Source organism: Podarcis cretensis (assembly GCF_951804945.1).
Source record: "Podarcis cretensis genome assembly, chromosome: 4".
Classification (NCBI taxonomy): Eukaryota; Metazoa; Chordata; class Lepidosauria; order Squamata; family Lacertidae; genus Podarcis; species Podarcis cretensis.
In genome coordinates, this window is record NC_137173.1 from 884790 (window position 1) to 910525 (window position 25736).

Sequence of the window (25736 nt, forward strand, 5' to 3'; positions counted from 1 at the left end):
ATCCATATTTATTATCATTTTTAATATTTAAAATGCCCTCCATCTGAAGATTTCACAACAGAAACATACAGGATGAAAGCATGGCTTTCCCAAAAACAAGTCAAGCCAGAGAAATCTCTCCTCCCCTTTTTATGGATGGAGTTACAAACTTTGTTGATCAGGGAACAGCTGTGGAAATAGTGCATCTTGATTTCAGTAAGGCTTTTGACAAAGTCTCCAGTGATCTTTCTGTGAGAAACTGGTATATGTGGGCTGAACAAGGAAACTGTTAATGGGATTTGACTGACCAAACCCAAAGAGGGAAAAAAAATTTCCTTCCAGTAGCACCTTAAAGACCAACTAAGTTAGTTCTTGGTATGAGCTTTCGTGTGCATGCACACTTCTTCAATGGCAGACCAACATGGGCAGACCAACCCGGCTACCTATCTGTAACTCAAACCCAAAGAGGACTCCTTCATTGGTTCCTCATCATCCTGGGGGAAAGTGACAAGAGGGGTGCTGCAGGGTTCAGTCCTGGGCCCGTTGTTGTTCAGCGTCTTTATGAATGAGTTGGATGAAGGAACTGAGGAGATGCTTATCACATTTGCGGACGACACCAAACGGGGAGGACAGGTCAATGTCGCAGAAGGCAGAATCAGATCAAGGGCAGGAATAGTACCACTTTATTCTGCCTTGGTCAGGCCCCACCCAGAATACTGTGTTCAGTTCTGGGCATCACAATTTAAGTATCCAAAAGGTGGGGGAACACAATCCATATTCCTTTTATAACACGTGGCCAATGTTTATTGAATACATAAATTGTGAAGACTGTTGCCGGAATCTACCCAGCACTCGTGGAAATATGTGGCGTGATCTTTTAGAATAAGAGAGAGGTAGGCATCCTTTCGGCGATGGTTCCCCACTCCAGTTTGCCTCTCTCGGCCCCCGATGCCCCTTTCCTGTGGCCCCTGAATGGCTCTCTCCTCATCCGTCTCTCTCGGGAGACAATGGGGGACGGCTCAAGCGGTGGGGAGATGGCAAGGCCTGCTGGGGCAGCTGGCTGCTGTGACGGACAGCAGAGCCAGAGCAGAGTCTGGGGTGCAGTGCCTCACCATTCCACCAGGGGGCCAGAGCCGCTTTCTGATTGGCTACCCAGAGGGGGGTGGCGCCAGCACTTTTGGAGGGAAAATAAAGGGAGCCATTTCTGAGGGGATTTGAGATGAAAAGCTCAGTATGGAGGCCAATTGGCCGAAGTATTGTGAAAATCTGGAACAAGAAGGTGACAGGTTAAAATTGCAGACCTTTGAAAAATTAAAGAATAAAGTGCGAGACTGGCTCCATTACTATCAAATAAGGGAAGTATATAATGTGAATAAAAAAATAGGCTTTCAAGTGGAAAAATCAAAATTGGAAACAGAATTGTTAGATTCTAAAGTTAAGAATTTGTCAAAAATGTATAACTTGCTGTTGAAATGGAGCACTCAGGACGAAACGGTAAAATCTGCTATGGTTAAATGGGCACATGATGTTGGACATAACATTATGATGGCTGACTGGGAACAGTTATGGACCACAGGTATGAAGTTTACGGCATGTAATGCCTCGAAAGAGAATATAATGAAAATGATCTACAGGTGGTACCTGACACCAGTCAAGCTGGCAAAAATCTATCATTTGCCCGATAATCTTTGGAAGAATGGCAGATGAAGGTGATGAACTATATGGAACTGGCGGAAATGACTGGCAGAATCCGAGACCAGGGAGAAGAGTCGGTGGAAGAAGACTGGAAAAAAATTAAAGATTATTTACAGAAATACTGTAAAATTAATGAATGTTAGGAGGTTGTTGGAAAGAAGTTATCCGGCTTTAGTAGAAATGTTATTAAGAATTAAGTAAGAATAGATTGAATATGGTTAAAGGGTAAAATTTAAGGCTAAATGGCGTTAAGAAGAAGTTTGGATTTAAATTTGAGAAAGAGGGAAGGACTTGCTGAAATAATTAATTGGACTGGAATACAAAGAGGGAGGTTTGAGGAAGCCAAGGAAATAAGTAAATGTAAAATAAGGATATGAAAATATGGTTTTTATTCTTTTTTCCTTTTTAAATGTTTGTGTTTTTAAAATGCTTCTGTCTTTTTTTGTTTTGTTTTTCCAATATTTTTTTTCCTTTTTTATTGTAATCTTTTATTGTTTGTCTTTCGTTTCTCTGTATTTGTTAAACTTTAATAAATATTTGTATAAAAAAAAGAGATGGGAGAGAGGGAAGGTTGGGAGAAGATGGGGATGAGGAGAGGGTGGAGGGAGGGAGGGAGAAGTGGCTCTGATCTGAGTGGATCCTCTGCTCTGAGGAGAATGTCTATGGAGCCAGAGGAAGGAGCCTCACAGCTGAGATGGGGAGACCATGTTGAGGGTCTGGAGGGAGAAGCTGTGGGAAGACTCTCTTCTTCTTCTTCTGGGGTCTCCTTCCAGTCAGGAGGGGGGGAGAGATCTTCTAGGAAAAGGAGATTCCCAAGTCCGTGGCAAGGGCTGAGAGGATCCCCTGGGTCTGGCATACGAAGGAAAATACCTGAGGGGAACCCAGGAAAAGTGGCCCCTGGCTGTGAAGGAAGCTGGGCTGTGTCAAAAGTACCTCACGGAAAGACCCCTCATAACTAAGTTCGGGGGTGAGAGAGAAGCCGCAGAAACAGACTTAAACCTTATACTGTAGTATTCACAGTGGTACCTCGGGTTAAGTACTTCATTCGTTCCGGAGGTCTGTTCTTAACCTGAAACTGTTCTTTTTTTTTTTTAACAGATATTTATTAGAATTTTACAAAATGAAAAAAGAAAAATACAAAATAAAAATAGATAAAAAACAATTCCATCTTTCCCACTTTCTTTCATTTGCTTATTTCCCGGACCTCCTCACACCTCCCTTTTTGTATTCCAGCTCAGTTTGTTAGTTCAGCAAATCCTTCCCCTCTTTGTTTATCCTAATCTTTAATCTTGAATAATGTGTAACATTAACATTTGACTGTTAATACCCCGTTTTCTTTTTCCATACTCCTTATAGCGTTATAGCTAAAAACCACATAAGTTTTATCCAACATCATTTTAACATTCATTAATTTTGCAATATTTCTGTAAATAGTCTTTAAATTTCTTCCAATCTTCTTCCACCGACTCTTCTCCCTGGTCTCGGATTCTGCCAGTCATTTCCGCCAATTCCATATAGTCCATCAACTTCATCTGCCATTCTTCCCAGGTGGGTAGATCTTGTGTCTTCCAATACTTTGCAATAAGTATTCTTGCTGCTGTCGTGGCATACATAAAGAAAGTTCTATCCTTCTTTGACACCAATTGGCCGACAATGCCCAGGAGAAAGGCCTCTGGTTTTTTCAGGAAAGTATATTTAAATACCTTTTTCATTTCATTATATATCATCTCCGAGAAAGCCTTAATCCTTGGGCACGTCCACCAAAGGTGAAAGAATGTACCTTCAGTTTCCTTACATTTCCAACATTTATTATCGGGCAAATGATAGATTTTTGCAAGCTTGACTGGTGTTATGTACCACCTGTATATCATTTTCATAATATTCTCTCTTAAGGCATTACATGCCGTAAACTTCATACCTGTGGTCTATAACTGTTCCCAGTCAGCAAACATAATATTATGTCCAACGTCTTGTGCCCATTTAATCATAGCAGATTTCACCGTTTCATCCTGAGTGTTCCATTTCAACAGCAAGTTATTCATCCTTGACAAAGTCTTAGTGTTGGGATCTAACAGTTCTCTTTCCAATTTTGATTTTTCCACCTGGAATCCAATTCTTTTATCCAAATTATATGCCTCCATTATCTGATAGTAATGAAGCCAATCTCGCACTTTATTTTTTAGTTTTTCAAAACTCTGCAATTTCAATTTGTCTCCCTCTTGTTCCAAAATTTCCCAATATTTCGGCCATTTGGCCTCCATATTGAGCTTTTTCTGAGCCTTCGCTTCCATCGGTGACAACCACCTTGGGGTTTTATTTTCGAGTAGGTCCTTATATCTTATCCAGACATTAAACTATGCTTTCCTGACAATATGGTTTTTAAATGCTTTATGTAATGGGTTTAGGGGTTGCTCGTGCGTAAGTTGCTGCCATTCCTGGCTAGGTTACCTGCTTAACCCTTTCTGACTGAACAGCCTCCAGCATCGTGACTGTCTCAGTCGCGGGCAGAATCCGTCAGTGGGCGTTTCTTGAACCTTTTCCAGCATAAAAGCTGTTTGACGCCCAGTCTCCTCCTACTCTGCCTGCGCGGAGGTTTTCTGCGCAGGGAGGGTGTGGGCAGCGGAGGACCCGTGCTCTCCCTGCTGGTCTCCGGCGGCGAGGAGTCCTGGAGCCTCCTCTCCGATTCCCCCATCTGCCCCCCTTCTCCACTGGTGTTACGCTGATTTCCTTCCCCAGCAGATGGGCTGCATCTCTCCCTGCTGGGACCCTCTCCAGCATCACTCTGGAGCCTTCTCTCCGCCTCTAGCTCCGAGGGCAGTTCCCTGATTTTTAAATGCTTTATGTGCTTTGACCTTATCATACCACAAATATGCATGCCATCCAAATATATTATTAAAACCTTCTAGATCCAAAATGTCTGTGTTTTCAAGAAGCAGCAATTCTTTCAGCCAGCAAAAAGCTGCTGATTCATAATAAAGTTTAAGGTCTGGCAGGGCAAATCCACCTCTTTCCTTTGCGTCCGTTAGTATTTTAAATTTTATTCTAGGCTTCTTGCCCTGCCAGACAAATCTAGAAATGTCTCTCTGCCACTTCTTGAAACAATCCATTTTATCCTCCGCTTCCTGGCTGAGGGACCGAGGGAGATGCTCAGAGCCCAGCCAAGAGCCAAAGCCCCCCCAAAAGGGACCGAGGGAGATGCTCAGAGCCCAGCCAAGAGCCAAAGGCCCCCCCAAAGGGGACCGAGGGAGATGCTCAGAGCCCAGCCAAGAGCCAAAGGCCCCCCCGAAAAGGGACCAAGGGAGATGCTCAGAGCCCAGCCGAGAGCCAAAGGCCCCCCCAAAGGGACCGAGGGAGATGCTCAGAGCCCAGCCAAGAGCCAAAGGCCCCCCCGAAAAGGGACCAAGGGAGATGCTCAGAGCCCAGCCAAGAGCCAAAGACCCCCCAAAAAGGGACCAAGGGAGATGCTCAGAGCCCAGCCAAGAGCCAAAGGCCCCCCCCAAAAGGGACCGAGGGAGATGCTCAGAGCCCAGCCAAGAGCCAAAGGCCCCCCCAAAGGGACCGAGGGAGATGCTCAGAGCCCAGCCGAGAGCCAAAGGCCTCCCCCAAGGGACAGAGAGAGATGCTCAGAGCCCAGCCAAGAGCCAAAGGCCCCCCCAAAGGGACCGAGGGAGATGCTGAGAGCCCAGCCAAGAGCCAAAGGCCCCCCCCAAAGGGACCGAGGGAGATGCTCAGAGCCCAGCCAAGAGCCAAAGGCCCCCCAAAAAAGGGACCGAGGGAGATGCTCAGAGCCCAACCAAGAGCCAAGGGCCCCCCCAAAGGGACCGAGGGAGATGCTGAGAGCCCAGCCAAGAGCCAAAGGCCCCCCCCAAAGGGACCGAGGGAGATGCTCAGAGCCCAGCCAAGAGCCAAAGACCCCCCAAAAAGGGACCAAGGGAGATGCTCAGAGCCCAGCCAAGAGCCAAAGGCCCCCCCAAAAAAGGGACCGAGGGAGATGCTCAGAGCCCATCCGAGAGCCAAAGGCCCCCCCAAAAAAGGGACCGAGGGAGATGCTCAGAGCCCAGCCAAGAGCCAAAGGCCCCCCCAAAAAAGGGACCGAGGGAGATGCTCAGAGCCCTGCCAAGAGCCAAAGGACCCCCCCCCCCAAAGGATCCCTTGCCATAGGCGGATCCAGGGGGAAGCTGCCCCCTTAGAGCCATTCAAAATAATAAAGAGCTGAGGTTCTGAAAGGCGAGAGAGGGCTGAGCTGGGGGGGACTCGGCACTGCAAGGGTTAAAGGGAACCGAGCTGCCTTCCTAGAGAGGCCAGGAAGCAGACGGGGGGGGGGCAGGTCCTCCAGAGGCAAGGCCCCTCCCTCCCCAGTCCTTTCCTGCAAGGAAGGGGGGGGGTGTTGCTTTGTGTCTCTCCTGCAAGGGCTGCCTCGCTCTCCCCTCCTGGGATCTAGTGAGTCTCCCCTCTCTCTCTTTCTGGGATCTGGTGAGGGTCCCAGGGCTGCAGCAGGGCAGGAGGCCTGGGGGGGGCTGATCTGCTCCTGCAGGGGGGGACCCCAAGTCAGGGAGGAGGAGAGGGTCCTGCCAGGGAGGGGCCAGGGCTGCCACGCTCTCTCTCCTTCCTGCAGAGCAGAGGATCCCAAACTCAGTTGGCCTTCCGCCCCCCCTTCAGAAAAACAATGACTCCCCCGAAATCTCCTTATTCAAACAAAGGAGTCCCATTGCACAACAGAGGAAACATGTGCAAATGGTTTTCCAAAGCTGGACGAGGAGGTGGACTAGACACCCCCCCAAAAAAAACCCCACGGGGAGGAAGGAAGGAAAGGTGGGAGAGAAAGGCCAGGAGTAAAGAGAGGGATCCCAGCCCAGAGCCTGGCTGCTGCATTGGGGACCAGTTTCCCAGTGTCTCCCAGTGTCTCCCAGGGCAGATCCCCACGGAGGCCACTGCAGCAATCCCCTCGCACCCAGAGCAGGGCATCCCAGGACCACATCCTCTCTCTCCCAAAGGGATTGGTGCTGGCAAAGCAGCCGGAAATGGGCGCTGCTACTCACTGAGCCTCCAGGGACCTGGGCATCAGTGGCTGTGTGTGTGTTCAGCCATCTAAGAGAATAATAATAATAAATTAGCTGCCTAAATTTCAAGGGAGATGTCTTTGGCCCCGTCCACTTGGCCCTCAGGGGGTTGACTAGATACACACCTGGCCCTCAGAACAAAGAAAAAGAGACCCCAGCCCAGGAGTCAGTCTTGAGAGTGGCAGGGAGTCCAAGTGCAAGAAAAGGAGACGGAAGCAGGGGAGAAATGTGCCCAGAAGTGGAGGTGGGGGGAGCAACTCCTGAGGACCCCCGGATGAGGACCCTGTTACTGGAAAAATCCGAGGGCTCCCTTGGACAAAAAGACACCAACCAGAGTAAATTGGAGCAAATCAGCAGCCTGTAGGCTTGCTCTTTATTGAAGAAAGACTGTCGCGACAGGGTGCTCCCCTCACTTGCAGGTGAGAGGAAAGACCCAGAAGAATAGTGTGCAAGGTCTTATAAAAACTTTTGAAATTCCCCTCCTGTAGGTCAAGCCCACCCCCAGAAACATCATGCATACATTACAGAAAGGAGGGGTTGATGGTAACCTGAGTGTCCTGTCACCTGGCTGGTTCCTCCTTTCCCCCTCCCCATGAGTCACTTCCAGGAGACAAAGGGGAGTTTGCAGTTTCCTGCCCCCAGAGCAGGGGTCGGCAACCCGCGGCTCCGGATCCGCATGCAGCTCTTTTACACCTTTGCCGCAGCTCCGCAGATCCTCAGGAACCCTGAGCAGAAAAGCAGAAGCGCCAGAAAGAGGAGGGGGATGGAGCTGGGCAGCGGAGCTCGAGAGGTGGCGGCTGCTGGGATAGAGGAGGAGGCAGCGGCGGCCGGAGAAGGGCTGCTGCTGCTGCTGCTTCTGCCGCCGGAGGGAAGTTCTGCCAGGCGGCTTCATGGCTCATAGCTTCCCCCGGGGTAGGACGGGCGCCGAGGGGGATGCCTCGTCTGGAGGACGGTGAGGAAGCGGCCGAGCAGCTCACGGCGGCGCCTCTTCCCTCATGGTGCAGGGAGCGAGGAGGAAGAGGAGGAGGGCGCTGGCAGGAAGGTGTGCTCGGGCACAGTGACGGTTCTCCCCTCAGGTGGACGCGGCTGCCACTGCCACCGCCGGCACCTGCCACATGCAGGCGCGCTTGCTTTCGCTGTCGCGGCAGCCCGCCCGCCCTTAGGCCCCGCGCACCGCGCCGCGCGACATCGAGAGCCGCCCACCCAGGCCACGCTCTCCTCAGCCCCGCGTGCGAGGCACCTGAGGCGAGGGAGAGCGAGAGCGCGCACTTGAGGGAAATGGCGGGGCGGGGTTTTTGTGTGTGTTTGGGGGGGGGGGCAGCGGTGGTGCTTCGGGATCCTTTTCCGTGCCTTGCTTCTGAGTGGCCGCCGAGTTGAGGGAGAGCACCTGAGGTGAACCACAAAATGGGCCCGCCCTCCCTGTCAGGGAGGAAGGGGTGAATTACGTCAGTGACGAGGAGGGGGTCCAGAGCTAGCCAGCAGGAGAGGCGGGGGAGCACGAGAGCAATTGCAGAGGGAGGGGGGGCTGTTAGGCACCAAAATCCTGCCTGCGGGATTCCCCCCCCCCCCCCGTTCTCTCGTGCCTATGCAATTCCTGCCCTTCTCCCTTCCCCCTCGAGATTTGCTGCAGAGACAAGCAAATGAAGAAGAAAGGGAAGAGTATTAGCTGACATGTCCCAGGATCCCATGGAAAGCACCACAGATTCCTTTGCTTACCAGCTCTTTTTATTTTAAGTTGGCTTCAAACCTGTAATTGTGTAGGGGTGTGTGTGTATACATATACACACATAAATATTCATATCTCTTCCCTCTCACCTTCCTTTCACTCAGTTTCTCTGGCACTGGTTTATAAATGCTGCTATGTAGAAATGATGAGAAAGTTGCACCAGCAGAAGGAATGGATATGTGCTGTTGGTAAAAAGAGAGGGAGTTGAACTGCAGGGAGGGACAGACACTTTTCTATGTATTAATTTGTATAACGCCCTCTATGCACATGGTGCTTTGCAAAAGATGGATATGAGAGGTACCATATCCCTCTTTGCTATCTGAAATAGACTCAGGGAAAAGAGAGAGAATGGGGGAAGGGGAAGAATGTGTGGTTATTTACATTTGGCTTGTTTTGCGGCTCCCAGTTTTTTGTTTTTTTCCCCGGAAACGGGTCCAAGTGGCTCTTTTTGTCTTAAAGGTTGCAGACCCCTGCCCCAGAGGGAAGATCTGATCATTGTCCTTTGTTCCAGTCTGTGCTGAATCCACTCCCATATGCAAGTTCTTTGTGATCTTGATTGTCTTCTGTCTGGGATCATCAGGGTTGGCATAGCAACTGGGCAGGGCTCCTGTGGATGTACTGGGATGGTGAAGGGATTATGGCTGACCAGGATCAAGCCACCCCCCCCTTTGATAGTCCTTGTCATATGGAGTAAAATAAAAATGGAACAGTGCAAATCCGATGTATGGTTGATTTTCTATGAATTTATAACAGAAATGTGGCGTATGGAGTGTGTGAGTGTGTGTGTGTGTGTGTGAAGTTTATACAAACAGAATGATTGGGGTGGGGGTGGGGTTCCTGCTACAACCCCCACTAGAGCCAAGCATCCATTTTTCACAAGATGCAAATGACTCCTTTGTCAGTCAGTTCTGACTACATGCATTTACTTTACAGAAGCATTTAATGTTTGATGGATTACTGTATTTTAATATTTTGTTGGAAGCCGCCAAGAGTGGCTGGGGAAGACCAGCCAGGTGGGTGGGGTATAAATAATAAATTGTTTTGCTAATGGGGCCTCCCGCTGCCGTCGTATGATTTCTGTTCTCATCCTGAAGCAAAGTTCTTAACCCAAGGGACTATTTCTGGGTTAGCGGAGTCTGTAACCTGAAGCGTATGTAACCCGAGGTACCACTGTAATTAGAATAGGAAAGATCAATATCAGATCCATCCTTTCTGCACTAAGAAATGCAAAGTGACAGACCCTCAGGGAATGAGCTGCTGTTCTCATGAGGCCCGAAACTCAGCCAGGATTGTGAATATCGTGTTCTCGCTGATAAAGAGTTAACTCCAGCTGTGAACTGTGGGATTTCCTGCCCAGATAACTCAGTGACACAAGTCTTCTGAATGTCGCCAGTAGGATTCATCTGTAGTTGCAGTTTTCATGGAACCCTAGAGCTGAAAGGGACCCCAAAGGTCATCAAGTCCCACCCCCTGCATTGCAGGAGTCTCAGCTAGATCACCCAAGACAGATGGCCATCCAAACTAGGCTTCTTGTATTTCTATATTCATCACTGAGTGCTAAAATAGGCTTCTAAGCAGTGGACAGACGAGAACAAATAGAGGCCAGGATTCACCTAGCCAGCCCCATCTGCTGCGAAATATAGCCTGCCCCCCACTCCTCCCCCTCTCCATGCCCCCTTGAACCCCTGGAATTTGGCTCTAGGGCACTGGGAGGGATCCTCTTCAGAACAGGACATGAGGAGAGGAGAAAGGGGATCCTTCCATCTGGGAAACTGGAATCCCTGCGTAGGCAGGATGATTTGAAAACCACAAGGAAGAGAACCACCTATTTGCACAAAGACGAATACCCATAATTAAAAGCAGAATAAAATAATTCAATTAAAATGTCAAAATAGGCATCCATAATAAAAATGTGCAGCAAAGCAATCCTATTGAAACAACGCAGCAATTAAGAGGAAGGAAGGAGACAGAGCATTGTGTAGCATGTCATATTTCTGCTGCCTCAGAGGACAACATTTCCCCTTTTCTTTTAGGGTCCAGTGTGCTTTGAAGACATCTCTATTCGTTTCACGGACGAGGAGTGGGCGTTGCTGGATCCTGACCAGAGAGCTCTGCATAAGGACGTCATGGAGGAGAATCGTGGGATCGTGGCCTCTCTTGGTAAGGCTCCCTGTGGGATCGTCCTATCTGCCTGGAAATTCAAGAAATACCTCTATGTAACAAACCTCATATATTTTCACAGAGCTCAACAGCGCCCCCTACAACACCTGGGAACCTAAAGCCCCCACAAGAAAGAGTAAATTACAGTTTTTTCTGAGAACCATCTTCCTCCAGTTCTGCCTTTTTATACCACGGTTGGGCTGGTCTGAACTGCCCAGGCATCTTAAATGTCAACTTCAGAGTTGTTAGGAAAGATAGGTAGCTCCTGTCAGGTTTTTCATTTCAGCATCCACCGTTAGGAATAGAGGCCACAGTTTTACCTACCTTGACGCGCTGAGAAGCATCCAAGGGCCCAGCAGAGTCTGAAGGATGCTGTTGTGCCCGACAGGATTAAGTAAACTGGGCTCTGTTCTCAGAGGAGTCCCAGGCAGGATGGTTCCCTCTTGGGAGCCATAATTGATGGAGTCTGCTCTTGGCCTCCAGTTGGGAATTGGCACAGATCCATCACTCTGGGGCAGGAAATAATAATAATAATAATAATTTATTATTTATACCGTGCCCATCTGGCTAGGTTTCCACAGCCACTGGGCATCTTCCAACAGAACATTAAAATACAATAGTCTATTAAACATTAAAAGTTTCCCTAAACAGGGCTGCCTTCAGATGTGTTCTAAAAGTTGATGGTCAGGTCATAGATCTGGTCTCATGGACCATTTGTAGCTCGACCCAAATATGCTTTGCCAGTCATCCAGGCACTACGAATGAGCAAGACACACAAAATTTTACCTCATGCCCTCTGAGCCAAGTTACCGTATTTTTCGCTCTATAGGACACAGTTTTCCCCCTCCAAAGATGAAGGGGAAATGTGTGTGCATCCTATGGAGTGAATGCAGGCTTCAGCAATAGCAACGCGAAGCCTCCGAACCCTGCGCTCCGGAGGATTCGCGTTGCTTTCACTGAAGCCAGGAGAGTCTGGTCTTTGAGGCTGGCGGTGGGGGAAAGCAGCACTTGCCCCCACCACCAGCCCCACAGGCTCGGGGGCATTCCCCACAGGCGTGTGACACCTTCGCGCTGCTCCTGGACCTGGGTGTGCGGCTCCTGTCGGCTTTTGCGGGAGATGGGGGAATTCCCCCGCCTCCCGCAAAAGCAGGCAAAAGCCGCGCGCTCTTTAAAGGCTTTGCGGCTTCTGAGGGCTTTTCAACGAGGTGGGGGAATTCCCCCACCTCGTAGAAAAGCCCGCAGGAGCCACGCAGCCTTTAAAGAGCACGCCGCTCTTGGGGGCTTTTCCCCAAGGAGGGAGAAGGGACGGACTGGCTGAGTCCGTCCCTTCTCCCTCCTGTGGGCTTTTGCAGGAGATGGGGGGATTCCCCCACCTCCCACAATAGCAGGGAGAAGGTCTGGGAGAAGCGGACAGGCTGCACCCAGAGCTGGGGGGGGGGGAATCATATATTTTTCCATGATTTCCCCCTCTGAAAACTAGGTGCGCCCTATAGAGTGAAAAATACGGTACAGTGGTGCCTCGCAAGACGAAATTGCAAGTTGCTTCGTCTTGCGATGTTTTCGTCTTGCGGAGCGCAGATTCCCTGGGTATTAACGGCTTTTAAAAAAAGGAAGCAAACCCGCAAGACGTTTTCGTCTTGCGAAGCAAGCCCATAGGGAAAATCGTCTTGCAAAGCAACTCAAGAAACGAAAAACCCTTTCATCTTGCGCGTTTTTCGTCTAGCAAGGCATTCGTCTTGCGAGGTACCACTGTATTCTTGAAGTGGGAATCTTCCTCATGTAGCCAAACCATCCATCCCCTTCCACACACAAGAGGGAGTCACCAAGTTTGGGGGAATCCCAAGGTTTTCGGAGGTACATGCAAGTCCCATTAAAAACCTAACGGGATTATGATGAGGACTGGATGTCCTCACTGCCCACGGCAGAATATGCTGACCACTGATTTCTCAGTCTGGACAGGTGGGTTTGAGACCCTCAAAATAAAATCTGAACAAAATTGGTGAAGCAGCGAAGAGTTTATTGATTACATAGATATCCTTGCAAGCACGGGTGTCCAAAAGTAGGCACACCCAAACTTAGCAAAACACAAGCTACATGCAGTGCAAGTTCTTTCCCCTGTTTCCCCATTGGCTGGGCATGCACAGGGCTTACAGACTATGGAGGCGCAGGTTAATTCTGTGTCCAGGGCAGCTTTCTACCAGCTCCATCTGGTACGCAGGATGAGACCCTACCTGCCTGCAGACTGTCTCGCCAGAGTGGTGCATGCTCTGGTTATCTCCCGCTTGGACTACTGCAATGCGCTCTATGTGGGGCTACCTTTGAAGGTGACCCGGAAACTGCAATTAATCCAGAATGCGGCAGCTAGACTGGTGACTGGCGGCAGCCGCCGAGACCATATAACCCCGGTCTTGAAAGACCTACATTGGCTCCCAGTACGTTTCCGAGCACAATTCAAAGTGTTGGTGCTGACCTTTAAAGCCCTAAACGGCCTCAAAGGCCCAGTAGACCTGAAGGAGCGTCTCCACCCCCATTGTTTAGCCCGGACACTGAGGTCCAGCGCTGAGGGCCTTCTGGTGGTTCCCTCACTGCAAGAAGCCAAGTTACAGGGAACCAGGCAGAGGGCCTTCTCGGTGGTGGCGCCCACCCTGTGGAACGCCCTCCCTTCAGATGTGAAGGAAATAATCAGCTATCTTTTCTTTAAAAGACATCTGAAGGCAGTTTAGGGAAGTTTTTAATATTTAATGCTGTATCTGTCAGGCCTGGTCGTTGTCCTCTTCAGATCACCACATAAACACTTCTAGTTCTTTCGTGTGCATGCACACGAAAGCTCATACCAAGAACTAACTTAGTTGGTCTTTAAGGTGCTATTGGAAGGAATTTTTTTATTTTGTTTTGACTATGGCAGACCAACACGGCTCCCTATCTGTTTCTAGTTCTTTTATAACTTTTTATTGTGTATTAACAAAGTAATCTTATAAACGGTTCTTAACTATTATTCCTCAGAGTCACTTCTTTCAGATACCTTCTGAGCTCTGCTTCTCCGTGACCAGCCACCCTCAAAATGTCGAACGCGCCCTTCCCTTTGTTTTCCTGCTCTTTTTCCTTCCCTCCTGGCTAGAGCTGGCCTGTATCTCCCCTCCTCCAAATCTGAGCTAGAACTGAACCCTTGCCTTTCCTGGGAACAGCCGGTTTCTCCCTGTTCTTCCTCTTGCTCCCTTCTATTAGATTCACTGCTCTCCTTCCCCCCTTGGGGAATGCTTTCTCCCTCTGAGAAACTGAAAACTTCTAACTCTTCCCTGACAGTATTGTTTTTAACACTTGATTGGAAGCTGCCCAGAGTGGCTGGGGAAACTCAGCCAGATGGGCAGGGTATAAATAATAAATTATTATTATTATTATTATTATTATTATTATTATTATTACAACTGCCTAATTAAAATACTAAAATCCCCACCCCTGTTGACATCTGCCCTCACCCTGAATTCCACCGCCCACCCCTCATATTTACCGTTTTCTTTATTTGGTCAATGCCTCTATGCCTTTGTCTGTTGACGTAAGCCATGTTCTAACCACCAATTACAATTACTGTTCCAGTTACAAGCGTAAGCGAGTTCTGTGTCTTTTGAAGCCAAGAGGACAGAGCCACATCCTTTTCTTTGAAAAAAATACAATTTTAATTTGTTTTCCATTTAACATTATACATTCCCATCATCATTATCCGCTATACCACCCTGGCTCTTTGGAGCCTCAACTTCCTTCCCTCCAGCCTCATGGCTTTCAAAATTAACATTTATAATATTGCAATTTGTACATTTTCCAATTCTTATTACACTCATTACAGAATGGCTCAAAATTTAAATATAGAAAGGTAGAAAATTATCATTACAAGTCTTCAGACAACCCTGCTAGTGATGTTAATTGCTTACAATAATCTTTCAGATATCGTATAAATTTACTCCAACCCTTTTGGAATACTTAATCGTGCTGGTTTTGAATTTTTCCTGTCAGTGTCACCAGATCTGCAAAGTCCATCATTTTCATATGCCAATCTTCTAACAGAAATTCTCACCATGTCAATTAATACTGAGTTTGGGAACCTTTAGCTTTAATTCTGGCCTTGCAACGTCTTCCCATGGAGTGAAGCAAGTTTCTTAGTTCTGCAGCTGTAATAACGTGAAACCAAGATGGAATTATTGCCTCTGTTAATTGGGCTTTATTGCTGGGTTCCTTCTGACTAACAAGTTTCTTTAGTCGGTTCCAAAGATTTTTGATTGGGTTAAGGTCTGGAGATATTCCAGCAGTGGAATATGATTCTCTTGAAACCACCTTTTGCACACAGCAGCAACATGACATGGAGCTGAATCCTGTTGAAATAGAAAACAAACAAATCAATAAAAAGGTTCAGTATCTGGGAAAAGATCACATGCGGAATGCTTCAGTTTGGGCTCAAGTATTTCATTTATGTATTTTGGGGCATTTACATTCTTTTGATGACACAAATTCTTCCCACACCTTTTGCTCGCATATTTAATGCCATCAGTACCAAGCAAGGAGATTTGGGTCTTAACACTCCTAAGAACACTGTCCCATTGTTCCGCTGTCCAGTTACCATGGGTTTTAGCCCAGTTTAATCTTTTCAACCTTTGCATGAGAGATAACAATGGCTTTTTCCTTAGAATTCTAACATTTAGACCAGTCCTTGCACTCAACTTCACATTACATTGCGCCATGTCATCTTGTAAACACCCAGATGATTTTTTTCCATCACGTAGGTGCATTCTCTCCATTTTCGATCGTCACTTGCTGTTGTGCACCTTTTCCTGCCTTTACCAGTCTGATTTTGTAGTAACTGAGTCCCCTTATACCTCTTCAAATATATAGAAAGGCCAGCTTTGGTTGTTTCCCCCAATTTTGCTTCTAATTTCTTCATAACTATAGCCTTGCTCACCTAATAATACTATTTTACACGGCTTTCTGGGTGACCAGTCAACTCTTTGTGCCATTTTTTAAATTTTATTATGTCTTCAAACTCAATAAATGAAATAAGACAAAAAAACCAACCAACTTGATCACAGAACACACTGACAAAATCACTGAAATCACATAACACACTGACAAAAGTCAACCTAAGCAAGTTGTGCTTCTTTTTCTGGTTATTGGACCATAACTTTTGATAAAATACTGTGGCAGCAGCAAGACGCAAACACGTACAGTCAATTAAAAGTTGTTTTATTCCAGAAAAAACATGCCTCTCTGCCCCCATGACTTATGGCTACCCTGATGATGACTCAACTAAATCCTCAGCTTTGTTCCTCTTCCTCCGGAAACAATGCGTGAAGACGAATCTCTTCCGTCGCTTCTGTGATGTCAATTTCCCCTTTTCTTGTACTCTTCCTCTCCTGCATTCCTTCAGGCTGAGAGGCTTGGAAACTGGCGCAGACAAACTATTGTCTGATAACTCCTGTATTTATCTGGGCTGTGACCTCCCCCCTGTACTTTCCTCTGTTCTTCCCATAACAATCCTCCCTTTTCCCTCTGGGCTCCCGTCCAAGTCTGGCAGCTGCTGCTGTTCGCTTGCTGGCTCCAGCCTTACATCATCCTCCCCCCTCTAGGGGCCCCCTCCTGTTCCTCCTGCCTCTCCTCTTCCTCTCTTGGGGCGCTCTGGGCCACTTCACACCATTCCTCCTCATTGTCCTCCCAAGAACTGCACCCCGGTTGCTCCTCTTCTGCTTCTTCCTCCCACTCGGGCTCATTCTCCCCTTCTTCTTCCCATTTCAGCTCTTCCTCTACCCAACCTTGGGGTTTGGGTTTCCTGGGGTACCTACGGTGAAACTCGCTCTGCAACCTTGGTACATGTATGTTTCCTGTGCTCTCCCATGAATTCTCTTCTGATCCATACCCCTTCCAGGACACAAAATACTGCACCCCCTACCTCTCCTGCCAGAGTCTAGTAGCTCGTCCACCTCGTATTCAGGTTCACCCTCCACCAATATCGGCAAGAGTGGGGATTCCTTCCTCTCCTGATACGGGTGTCTCGCCGTCAGTGGAGATAGAAGCAACCGATGGAACACCAGATGCATCTTCATTGACTCAGATAGGCGTAGCTTGAACGACACAGGGTTGATTTGTTCCACCACTTCAAAGGCCCCACCCTTTGCGGTTCCAGCTTACGGCATTGTCCCTTGCTTGGCCAGTCTTTTGTGGACAACCATACTTGGTCCCCCACCCTTATCTCCTTGCCCACCTGCCTGTGTTTATCTGCTTCCGCCTTGTACTGAGCCTTCGCCCTTTCTAGGTGGTCCTGCAAAATACTGTGCAGCGCTTCCATTTCTTCTGCATACTGTTCTGCTGCTGGCACTGCGAGGTTGTCCCCCTGCCCTGGAAACATCCGTGGGTGTCTCCCTTGACAAGCAAAAAATGGTGTTCTGTCGATGAGTGCACTGCGTTATTGTAAATGAATTCAGCCAGTGCCAAGTTGTCTACTCAGTCATCTTGTTGGTGATTCACATAACATCGTAGATACTGCTGCACTGTAGCCTTCGTCCTCTCTGACTCTGTTCGTCTGTGGGTGTCTAGCTGACAAGAGGCATATTTCCACCTTCAGCAGTTACATCAGTTTTCTCCAAAACAGGGCTGTGAATTGTATTCCGCTATCTGACACAATCTTCCATGGTAGTCCATGCAGTTTGAACACATGTTCCACGAAGAGTTGTGCTGTCTTGTGTGCTGAGGGTAGTTTCTCGCAGGGTACAAAATGTGCCATCTTTGAAAAAAGTTCCACCACAACCCAGATCACTGTCTGTTTCTGTGGCTCTGGCAAGTCGATGATGAGATCCATGGCAATGGTTTCACACGGCCCCTGTGGGGTAGGTAGTGTCAGGAGCTACTCTTGTGCAGGACCCTGGCAGAGGCACATGCCCGAATGGCATGTTCTTTTCTTCCTGGTCGATCGTTTGGGAGCATCAAAAGCTTTCTTCTGCCCAAACATCACAGCGACTGATGCCAACAGACATCAGCACACTTAGGGATCTGCAGAGTCTTCGCAGCTTGCATAACAGTACCAGCAACTCAGCATTTTGGCTAATCTACTTTACACGCGTTACACGCCCATACATACTCCTTGACCTCCTCTTGCATCCTTGGCCACCAGAAGTCTCGCATTACTAGACATTCTGTCTTCCATTGCCCAAAATGGCCTGCCATTGGACTACCATGGCGCTGTCTGAGTACCTTGGCTCAGAGTTCCCCTTCTGGGACGTAGAGGGTTCCCCCTCTGTACAGCAACCCTCCTCTCTCTGCGAAATCCTTTGCATCACTCCCCCGTTTTGTATCACCTCTTTCTTCTTCTGAGCAAACCCATCTGGAATCTCAGGCCTAACTGCAGAGCGGCTTGCCCCACCTCTTCTAAGGTGTTCAACTTTGGCATTTCCGCAAGTTCATTGCAAATCTCCTCGCAGAGTCCCGCTTTGAACAGGGCAATCAAGGTCTTCCCTTCCCACTCCAGTTGACAGGCGTGCGTCATAAAACTGGACCAATACTGTGCTACTGTCCCCCTACCTTGCCTGAGGTTCAGGAACTCCTGTTCCAACTACACCTATTGTGCGGCTTCCTGAATATGTTGTCCAAGAGCTTCAAAAAGGCAGGTAAATTAGTGAGCACGTGGTCACTGACATCAGGTAAGGGGTAATCTACTGTCTAGCCACCGCCCCAGAAGCCCCACAGTCGTGGCTATTCTTGCTTCATCATCTCTGTATTCTTCCCCTTTAAGATGTAGGTAATATAAGCAGGAGGCTCGGAGGGAGTCATACGCTGCACTATTCCCATTGAAGCGTGGGGGGGGGGGACTAGGTTTTTTGCAGTTTGCCTACCGGATAAGTCAGAGAGCTCTCTTGCCTGTTCTCCCGTCACTCCTTCCAGTCATGCTAATATTAATTCTTTCCGCCTTGCCCGGCTTGCTTATCCACGGGCTGCTGCTGCTGTCGCTTTTCAGCCATCCTTGCTTAATTATCTGATGGGCTTTTGTTCTCAGCAGCAGTTGAGTTGAGTCATGCTGTAGTGGCAGCAAGACTCGAACACGTACAGTCAATTAAAAGTTGGTGTTATTCCTGAAAAAACATGCCTCTTGTCTGGAACTCTCTGCCCCCATGACTTATGGCTACCCTTATGATGACTCAACTAAATCCTCAGCGTTGTTCCTCTTGCTCCAGAAACAACTCGTGAAGACGAATCTCTTCTGTCGCTTCTATGATGTCAATTTCCCCTTTTCTTGTACCCCTTCTCTTCTGCGTTCCTGCACTCTGAGGGGCTTGGAAACTGGCCCAGACAAGCTATTGTCTGATAACTCCTGTATTTCTCTGGGCTGTGACCTCCCCCCTGTACTTTCCTCTGTTTTTCCCATAACAATCCTCCCTTCGTCCCCTGGGCAGCCATTCAAGTCTGGCAGCTGCTGTTGCTGGCTTGTTGGCTCCATCCTGACAAATACAGATAACTGAACAAACTTTGTTGCATTACATTCTTGATTAAATTATCTTTTCATTGATAAATAATTTCACAATATTATTAATAATACCTTTATTGTCATTGTACAACCTGTGTACAATGAAATTAAATGAGCCTCCCTCCCAAAGAAGTGGTGTTATGAGCCACCAAACCTCTGAAATACCCTTTCCCCCAAAAGGCTTCTACAATTTTACCACTACTGTATATCAAACAAAGCAACATTCAACAACCATTAGAATCTAATAATAAATATGTTGGTTAATGCCCAAAATAATAAATATGTTGGCTATAACATTTGATAGAATACAGGTAATTACATTCTTGATTAAATTATCTTTCCATTGATACATAACTTTATGATATTACACACAAAAAAGCAGGGTTATGAGCCATCAAACCTCTGAAATATACTTTTTTCGACAAAAGGCTTCTGCAATTTTACCACTACAGTATGTCAAACAAAGCAACATTCAACAACCCATCAGAATCTAATAAGAAATACATTGGTTAATGACAAACCACAAAGGTAATGAACACACACACAACTCCCTTCAGTTCTTCTTCATTTGTTCCTGAGGCTCTAATCCCTTTTTGTCTCCATTGCAGATTGTGATGAATTGGAAATCGAGAACAAGGATGAACACGACAAAATCCCCAGAGAGGAGAAGCCACGTAAGAATCTGGAGTGTGGAGAGAGCTGCAGTCAGAGCTCCCATTCCAGTTCCCAACAAAGAAATCTCAATGGAAAGAAACACTATCAGTGCATGGAATGTGGAAAGAGCTTCAGTCAGAGCTCTAATCTCACTTCCCATCAAAGAACACATACAGGGGAGAAACCCTATCAGTGCATTGAATGCGGAAAGAGCTTCAGTATGAAGTTCTCTCTCACTTCCCATCAAAGAATTCATACAGGGGAGAAACCCTATCAGTGCATGGAATGTGGAAAGAGCTTCAGTCAGAGCTCTGATCTCAATTCCCATCAAAAAAGTCATACTGGGGAGAAACCCTTTCAGTGCATGGAATGTAGAAAGAGCTTCAGGAAGAGCTCGCATCTCACTTCTCATCAAAGAATTCATACAGGGGAGAAACCCTTTCAGTGTGTGGAATGTGGAAAGAGCTTCACTTACAGCCAAAGTCTGACTTCCCATCAAAGAATTCATACAGGGGGAAAACCCTATCAGTGCGTGGAATGTGGAAAGAGCTTCAGTTACAGCCAAAGTCTGACTTCCCATCAGAGAATTCATACAGGGGAGAAACCCTATGAGTGCATGGAATGTGGAAAGACCTTCAGTCGAAACGACTATCTCACTTCCCATCAAAGAATTCATACAGGGGAGAAACCATATCAGTGCATGGAATGTGGAAAGAGCTTCAGGGAGAGCTCTGATCTCACTAAGCACCAGAGAATTCATAAAGGGGAGAAACCCTATCAGTGCATGGAATGTGGAAAGAGCTTCAGGGAGAGCTCCAAACTCACTTCCCATCAAAGAATTCATACAGGCGAGAAACCATATCAGTGCTTTGAATGTGGAAAGAGCTTCAGTCAGAGCGCCCATCTCACTTCACATCAAAGAATTCATACAGGGGAAAAACCCTATCAGTGCATGGAATGTGGAAAGAGCTTCTGTCAGAGTTCTGATCTTACTTCCCATCAAAGAATTCATACAGGGGAAAAACCCTATAAGTGTGTGGAATGTGGAAAGAGCTTCACTCACAGCCACTATCTTACTTCCCATCAAAGAACCCATACAGGGGAGAAACCCTATCAGTGCATTGAATGTGGAAAGAGCTTTAGTCGGAGCTACTCTCTCACTTGCCATCAAAGAGTTCATATTGGGGAGACATCCTTCATTATATAGCTTTAGGAGACAAGGAAATCTGCACTTATTTAACCAGGCCTTTGGCTGATTGATATCTAATGTCCTTTTAAGATGTGGTGAGAAGAGGGTTACACATGCGTATTTTGTATTTTTATTTTGTGTTTTTGTTCTATGTTGTAACCATCCTGACACGTGGCAACAGGAGTCAAACTTTAGAGGCTGAGGGTTTTTGCCCCCCAATAAAACATTTGAGGGCGCCACACCCCAAGTTTGTAGGCATTGCCATTCCAATGGCATGCATGCATCATGTGATTTATTGTGCAAAGCAGGTCTTACCTGGCCCCCCACCAATATTTCATTCAATTCAGCACCACTGGGTCGAGTGGTATACAAATTAAATAAATACATAAATCGCCTTCGTTTGCACATGTTCCAGCTTGTCAATATCCTTATTCATTATCATTTTTTAAATTTATGTACCCTTCACCTGAAGATTTCACAACATAAACACAAAGGATGAAAGCATGGCTTTCTCAAAAACAAGTAAATCCAGAGAAATCTCTCCTCCCCTTTTTTTGGATGGAGTTATAAACTTTGTTGATCAGGGGAGAGCTGTGGAAATAGTGCGTCTTGATTTCAGTAAGGCTTTTGACAACATCCCCTGTGATCTTTCTGTGAGGAAGCTGTTAAAATGTGGGCTGAATGAGGAAACTGTTAGGTGGATTTGACTGACCGAACCCAAACAGTCCTCCTTCATGGTTCCTCATCATCCTGGGGTGCTGCAGGGTACTGTCCTGGGCCCCTTGTTCTTCAACGTATTTGTAAATGACTTGGATGAAGGAACTGAGGGGGTGCTCATCACATTTGCAGATGACACCAAATGGGGAGCGGAGGCCAATGTTGCAGAAGGCCGAATCAGATCAAGGGCAGGAACAGTACCACTTTATTCTGCCTTGGTCAGACCCCACCTTGAATACTGGGTTCAGTTCTGGGCACCAAAAGTTAAGTACCTTAAATTTTGGTTACTTGGAGAAATCAAGAAGGTGGGGGGACACAATCCGTATTCCTTTTATAACATGTGGCCAATGTTTATTGAATACATGTATTGTTAAGACTGTTGTAGGAATCCACCCAACACTCAGTAATTTTTAATAAACATTAAATGTGGGACGTGTAAGCACTAACCCCCACCCCACCCCAATCTCTCAGAGTGAAAATAACTCTGTGGGCGGGATCGGCTAATGGGATAGCTTGAAGAATTGGGTCAATCACTAGCCCTGTATATATAGAGAGAGAACCATTGTATATATGGATAATCAGTTGTGACGGCAGTGAGACACGCAAGAGTGCAATTCATTTATAAAGTTGGTTTTATTCCAAGAAAAGAACAGGTTACCAGGAGCTCTTCTCCCGTGAGCTGGTCACCATTACGATGATGACTCAACTAAGTTCTCAGTGTCATGTTTCTTCCTACAAATGCAACATGGGAGGAAACTTTTCTTCATACTCTGTGACGAATTGCATCCTTTTTCCTGTACCCCCCTACGCTCTTGAATACTCGAAGGCTGGCCAGCCATGTCTGAGAGGCTATCTGTGGAGTTTGGCCTTTCACCTACATTCTGGGAGAGTGTTTCCATGATAACCCCCCTCCTTTTGCTCTGCGTCATCTTCCAACCCTGGCAGCTGCTTGGACTCTGACAGAGGTGTTGAAAACAAATGAAATTAGAGACAAGTGGGAATTTCCTGAAGGTATTTCCTTCTCCTACAAAGATAGAAGAAAGATAGAAGAAAGACTTTTAGATCCCCAGAATTCGGAAAATTTTGGCAGAAATACAAAATAGACCTGGGAGGGGGTGCAGCTCAAGAAAGAGAAGAAAGTGAACAAGGACAGGAAAGTCCAGGAGGGTAAGAAAAGAAGCAGTTTCCCACAACTATATTATTGTAATTAAGTGCAGTTCCATATTTGATGTTGATATTTGACTTTGTGTCTAATAAAGATTAATGAATTTGAACATTATATCATGGAACATCAATGGTTTGAACAATAAGGTAAAAAGGTATAAAAGTGAGTGAATCTTAAAAAAGAAAAATTGGGACATCATTGGTCTCCATGAAACACATATAGCTAAGAAACATGACAGAGTTTTGATAGATAAGAAATTAGGAACAGAATACATAGCTTCAGATGTTTCCAAAAAGAGAGGAATAGTTATATATATATAAACCAAAAGAGATGCAAAAATACCACTTAAAGATGACGAAGGAAGAATATTAGGAATACAATTGACAAAAGGCAGAGAAGAAATAATTTTGGTGGGGGTATACGCACCAAGTGGAAATAAAGCAAACTTCAAAAACAACCTTGAAGATAAGCTATTAGAATACAGTAATGACAGTAATGATCATCATGGGAGACTTCAACAGAGTAACATCCCTGGCTCTAGATAGAACGGAAAGAGACGTAACATCAAGAAAAGGGAAGTTCCCAATAACATTTAATCAATTGGTAGAAGATCTGAACTTAAAAGATGCTTGGAGAGAGAAACAGAGAAGGGACAGACAATATACCTTCCATGCATATGCTAAAAAATCAGATGCAATCCAGACTTCAAATAATCTAATACCTTTTCGAAGAAAAATTGAGATCCTCCCGAAAATGATATCAGACCATAATTTGGTAATGATGGAACTAAAATATAATAAAATTAAAAACAGAAGTTGTAGGTTGAATGGAAGATTATTAAATGATGAGAAAATATTAGAGATAACCGGATAGTCCTAGAAAGAACAGAGATCTTAGATTTGGAAAGCTACAATAATAGGTTTGGATGACACACCTATTTAGTTACAGATAGGTAGCCGTGTTGGTCTGCCATAGTCAACAAAAAATTCCTTCCAGTAGCACCTTAAAGACCAACTAAGTTAGTTCTAGGTATGAGCTTTCGTGTGCATGCACACTTCTTCAGATACACTGAAACAGACTGTTTCAGTGTATCTGAAGAAGTGTGCATGCACACGAAAGCTCATACCTAGAACTAACTTAGTTGGTCTTTAAGGTGCTACTGGAAGGAATTTTTTGTTTACACCTATTTAGGTTACAATAAGAGCAAAGCCCATACAGATTTCAACAACCATATTATAAGAAATGCCTTGTATAAAGTTTGGATAAAACGCCAGCCGCTCTTGGAACCATTGACACCCTGGCAGCTGTCCCTGCTTGAAGCCCATGCGGTGAAAATTTATAATATACAAATATTAAAAAACGACCAAGGGAGAGTCATAGTGGTACAGGTTGCGGTGCAAGGCTAAACAAATTTATTGATAGGAATTTATGCTCCAAATGAAAAATAAATCAGAATTTTATGAAAAGTTGGAGAATGATTTAATGGAATTTGCAGATCTAGAAATGATTTTGATGGGTGATCTGAACAGAGTGATGTCATTGGAAATGGACAGAACTGTGAGGAGAACCTGAGCTTACAGGGTTAAACAGCTCAGAGTGTACGCCCTGCCTACTGTGGGGTGGGGGGAGATTCTGCGTCACATCCGAGAGTCTCAACCCTTTGTTTTCCTCTCTCTACTTTCACTTTTGAAGAGAGCGGACGTGTTTTCACAATGCTGCTTGCTGTGATAGACAATGGATAGTTTCTGCTGTAATAAAGCTGCTTTTAGTTAATAGTAAGCTCTGTGTGAGTCTCTGTCTCAGCACACTGAAGAAGCACTGAAGGCTGCAGTTTTCTCTGACCACTGCCGGACTCTGCTTTTGCTCTTAGGATTGGAATGCGGACTTTGGAGAATGCCGAGGCCTGGAGCAGAGCTGCACAGAGGGAGCGCACTGGGCACCAGGCTTATCTGAGCAATAAATCCATCTCAGAAGAACAATTAGGCAAAAGGAGGGCAGGCTTCCAAAAACTTTCTTTGAATTGGTTGATAATTTCAATTTGATAGATATTTGGAGACCAAACATTGGTTAGATAGAGAATTCACATTTCATTCTGATGTATACGAAAGCAGTTCAAGAATTCATACAATATGCGTGTCTAAAGAATTAGAATTGAAGGTAAGAAAAATACAGATACAGTGGTACCTCAGGTTAAGTACTTAATTCATTCCGGAGGTCCGTTCTTAACCTGAAACTGTTCTTAACCTGAAGCACCGCTTTAGCTAATGGGGCCTCCTGTTGCTGCTGCACCGTCGGAGCACGATTTCTGTTCTCATCCTGAAGCAAAGTTCTTAACCTGAAGCACTATTTCTGGGTTAGTGGAGTCTGTAACCTGAAGCGTATGTAACCTGGGTGTTAATGATCACTGCAGCAGGAGCCGAGTGCCTGGCATGGATGAGGCCTCATTCTGGCCTTCTGCTCCACTGAGCAAATGTGACAAAGGTCAGGGCTCCTTGGGGGGGGGGGGCATAGAATTTCCCCAGAATCACAGACTCATGAGAGGGTTGTCCCACAGGCCTAGACTGGAGCCACTCTGGCCCTCATCCAGCGGGCTTGGGCATGACCCTGCTGACTCGTGCAGAGGTGGCCGCCTTCAACGGGACATTGTGTGGCTATTCCCTCCCCCCCACAGGTGGAATAAATGAAGACAACGGACACAGAGTTTTAGGTTAATGGGCGAAAAATGGCCACAACTTTATTGATTACAGGAAAGAAGGGTATTGGCTTTAGGCATTGGCCCTAACCGACTATCCGGTCTGACCGGGAAGGGTTAAACACCAACAGGGGGAGCCACCCGAGATGCATATCCCTAGGCGCTCCCCAAGGGGTTACCGCTCGGGGGGGCGCTTTAGGCC

The 25736-nt window shown here is 46.5% G+C and overlaps 2 protein-coding genes and 1 long non-coding RNA gene across 4 annotated transcripts in view; 2 read left to right on the top strand and 1 right to left on the bottom strand.

The window, feature by feature from the left end:
- Positions 1–22951, top strand: part of LOC307214883 (uncharacterized protein) — a 42120-nt gene extending 19169 nt beyond the window's left edge. Inside the window, exons 2-3 of the mRNA XM_079973954.1 lie at positions 10494–10620; positions 19726–22951. Coding sequence (XP_079830080.1) covers positions 10587–10620; positions 19726–20978 — 1287 coding nt within the window. The 5' untranslated portion in view covers positions 10494–10586 and the 3' untranslated portion in view covers positions 20979–22951. The remainder of the gene's footprint in view (positions 1–10493; positions 10621–19725) is intronic.
- The window catches only part of LOC307214766 (uncharacterized protein), a 102651-nt gene that overhangs the window by 41246 nt on the left and 35669 nt on the right, over positions 1–25736 (top strand). The window contains exon 1 of one of the 2 annotated variants that reach the window (XM_079973749.1): positions 6008–6114. The exons of the other annotated variant lie outside the window; for it this stretch is intronic. The gene's annotated coding sequence lies outside the window, so the exon portion shown is untranslated. Of the gene's footprint in view, positions 1–6007; positions 6115–25736 lie in introns of those variants that run through there. 2 annotated transcript variants of the gene reach the window in all.
- On the bottom strand, positions 34–24367 carry LOC307215132. Its single transcript, XR_013838299.1, has 3 exons — positions 24026–24367; positions 21596–23776; positions 34–214 (listed from the first exon to the last, which is right to left on the bottom strand). It is a non-coding gene; the product is annotated as an uncharacterized lncRNA (long non-coding RNA).